The 3,374-nt window shown below is 46.0% G+C and overlaps 1 protein-coding gene across 1 annotated transcript in view; it reads left to right on the top strand.

The window, feature by feature from the left end:
• Nucleotides 1–2,143: 2,143 nt before the first annotated feature.
• Nucleotides 2,144–3,374, top strand: part of gfra4a (GDNF family receptor alpha 4a) — a 102,735-nt gene continuing 101,504 nt past the window's right edge. Inside the window, exons 1-2 of the mRNA XM_063223866.1 lie at nucleotides 2,144–2,168; nucleotides 2,289–2,570. Of these exons, the coding sequence (XP_063079936.1) occupies nucleotides 2,144–2,168; nucleotides 2,289–2,570 (307 nt within the window). The remainder of the gene's footprint in view (nucleotides 2,169–2,288; nucleotides 2,571–3,374) is intronic.

Below are 3,374 nucleotides of genomic sequence, written 5' to 3'. Positions count from 1 at the left end.
GCCCAAAATATTGTGTCTTCAGTGACTAGGCATTTCCCCTGTTGTGTTTGACTTGACTGTTTCTTGATATTTATTCTAAATATATGCTCCCCTTAAACACCACATTGTAGTTTCTCATAGCTTACTTAATCTAATATTGTTGCATTGTTTAAATGAGACCATCTTAATAAGCTGTGACATTTCCAAACTCAAAGACAGTGACCTTTAGCTGGTCCTAGCTGTTCACATAAAAAATCAAAGAAGCTATTTTGGAAATTAAAGATCCTATGGGTCAGGCAGGTTGTGGTCAAGATAAAGCCCATTGGCCATCTCCATTGCTCTATTAGGTAATAACAAGAACAGTGGCAGTGAGGTTGTTTGTGGATACCCTCATGAGTGTGTAAAGGACTGTCTGAATCAAGCCTTACGTAAATGTTGGAGCCGCAGTAATCACAAAAAAGGCCTGTGAAACATAGTCACGGAGGGGGTGGGGGGATGACTCCACTCTTTAAGTCAGTGGTTCTCAACCTTTTTTGAATAAACACCCCCTCGACCTCATCATAAGCCCCCCAGCGCCTCCCTGACCTCATCATATACCTGCCAATGCCAGTCTTATTATTTAAAAAATGGGCTAATGCCCCCCAATGGCAACTAAACACCACACCCTCTCATCTGTATCTTTCTCAATGCCCCCCCTATGGCTCCCCAATGTCCTCCGGGGGGCTGTAGCAGCCCTGTTGAGAAACACTGCTTTAAGTGATTGTTGTTGTTTGTTTGGTATTTCCTGCTGGGGGTACTACTTAACATTGACAGACCACCTACAGAGACATCATCAAAATATTTTCAATGACTAAGCCATCTAAGTTATTCTACTTAAATGTTTCTTCCTCTGATTTTACCCATGCCTTTTTCACCACATTTGAGTTTCACATACAGCAGCTTTTCCTGCAAATTCGTGGAGGGTCTAAATGAGACCATGTTAGCTAGCAGTGACAGAGACCTTTAATTTGTACTAGCTGTTCTCACAGGGGGGAAAATCACCTAAAGTAAAGATGCTGTGGGTCTGGCACTTTGTGGTCAGGACGAAGACAGTTGGTCACCTCCTCCATTGTTCTATTAAGCTATAAGAGAGTGGTAGTGGGAGTGAGGTTGTTTGTGGACATCCTCACGGGTGTGATTCGCCCACAGCCATAAAGCCAAATGTCTTTTTTCCCTTTTCTTAATGCCATGTGTTTAGAGGAGCCTTTGTTCTGTTATTTTACTATACCTTTATTGTGCTTTACTGAATGATCCTTCTGTCTAGTTTTCTCAGCGGTGTTATGTCTGAATACATGTTTTTTTTTTGGCTGATTATTTGAAGTGTGGTTCTGGAATTCAGACCACATATGCCGTAGCCTGCACAGAGGGTCTGTAGTTGTTCAATTGACAATCAATTATAGGTGCAAGGGGTGAACTCCATTGACGTTTGAAATATACCTCTGATTTTAGATGGCCGCCAAAGCTTTGTGAGCTCCAATACGAGGTCTGGGAGACTGTATCAGGATTCCATTTCTCCATTTCAAAAATATTCGGAGCATTTATTGCTTCAATATCAAAAAATCCTTCAGAAATGTTTTCAGTTGATCTCTAAAGCGTCAGTATAGTCCATAATATGTCCTATGACTCCTCAATGTGAGCTGCTATTGATATTGAAGCAATACATGCTCTGATATTTTTTTGACTGGAGAAATGGAATCCTACTATAGTCTCCCAGACCTCTGTGTATGTTGGAGTTCCACCTGTGGCCTCCAGAGCTACACACACACACACACAGGTCTCGTAGTACCCAGGCTATATAACCCCAACTCTAAAACCCTAATCTAAAACCCCATGCACTAACTTTGTCATGCCTTGCATAATTTCCCTACATTTTATGTTGGTGTTCGTGTCCTCTCTTGTAAGTCGCATTGAGTAGGAGTATCTGTGTGATGGTGCGTGACCATTACTAGTTGTGGGTGTCTCATCTTACTAAAGAGGTCTTGTCATCGTAATGTACCGGTAGTAGTATGGTAGTAAAACTTTCTCCACTGGCAGAACGGTACCCATAAAGAGGTATTAACAATACCTGTGTGGATAATGTTTGCCCTGTGCCCGTTGGGCAGTTACCGTATTATGGGTGTGTCACATGACGGTGGATGCCATGTCAGGGGGTAAATGGTACAGTAAACAGCATGGCATGCGGAACATACTGGTGTGTTTATTTTGGATATATGTAGACATAATAGACTCATCCATGTCCTCTCTCCTCTCTCCTGTCCTCCTCTCTCCAGGTGTCCCGAGCGGGGTGTGGGCGGGCGGCCGGTGGGACTGCCTGCACGCGGGGGACACGTGCTCCAGCGACGAGGCGTGCAGCCCGCGGCTGCGGACGCTGCGTCAGTGCGTGGCAGGCGACGGCAGCGTGAAGCTGGGCCCCGGGGCCCGGAACCACTGCGAGAATGCGGTGACGGCGCTCATGGCCAGCCCACTGCACCGCTGCCAGTGTAAACGGGGCATGAAGAAGGAGAAGAACTGCCTCAGCATCTACTGGAGCCTGCAGCAGACTATATTGCATGGTAAATACATACACACACACCTACACAAAGGCGCACGCACACACACACACACACACACACACACACACACACACACACACACACACACACACACACACACACACACATACAAACACACACACACACACACACACACACACACACACACACACACACACACACACACACACACACACACACACACCTACGGCAGACCATACTGCATGGTAAATACATACACACACACACACACAGAACTGTCTCAGCACCTACTAGAGCCTCCAGCACACCTGACCATACAGCAGACCATACAGTCCCCCCCCCACACCAACACACACACACACACACACACACACACACACACACACACACACACACACACACACTTGCACAAGCACACTCACACAGAACTGCCTCAGCACCTACCTACACCTACGCACCTACACACACAAACACTAGCATGCACGTCGCTTCAGCATCTACAACCTACACACACACACACACACACACACACACACACACACACACACACACACACACACACACACACACACACACACACACACACACACACACACACACACACACACACACACACACACACACATAATTGCACCGTTTAAGTCAATAAAATCAATCTTACAGCAAGCGTGTCATTATAATATCAACAGGCCTCAGTTGAAAGTGCTTCTTGCTTGCTGTCTTGGAAATCACAAGCATAGAAGCTGAGGTTCCAGCTTTCTGCGCAGTTCCGACTCCCACACACCATTTCTCTTGGCCTGCTCATGTGAGACTGGCAAACACCTACTGCAGCTGATGAGACCG

The sequence above is a fragment of the Engraulis encrasicolus genome, chromosome 19 (genome assembly GCF_034702125.1).
Source record: "Engraulis encrasicolus isolate BLACKSEA-1 chromosome 19, IST_EnEncr_1.0, whole genome shotgun sequence".
Classification (NCBI taxonomy): domain Eukaryota; kingdom Metazoa; phylum Chordata; class Actinopteri; order Clupeiformes; family Engraulidae; genus Engraulis; species Engraulis encrasicolus.
Note: the sequence above shows the minus strand (reverse complement) of the source record. Positions and strands in the feature narration are given on the sequence as shown.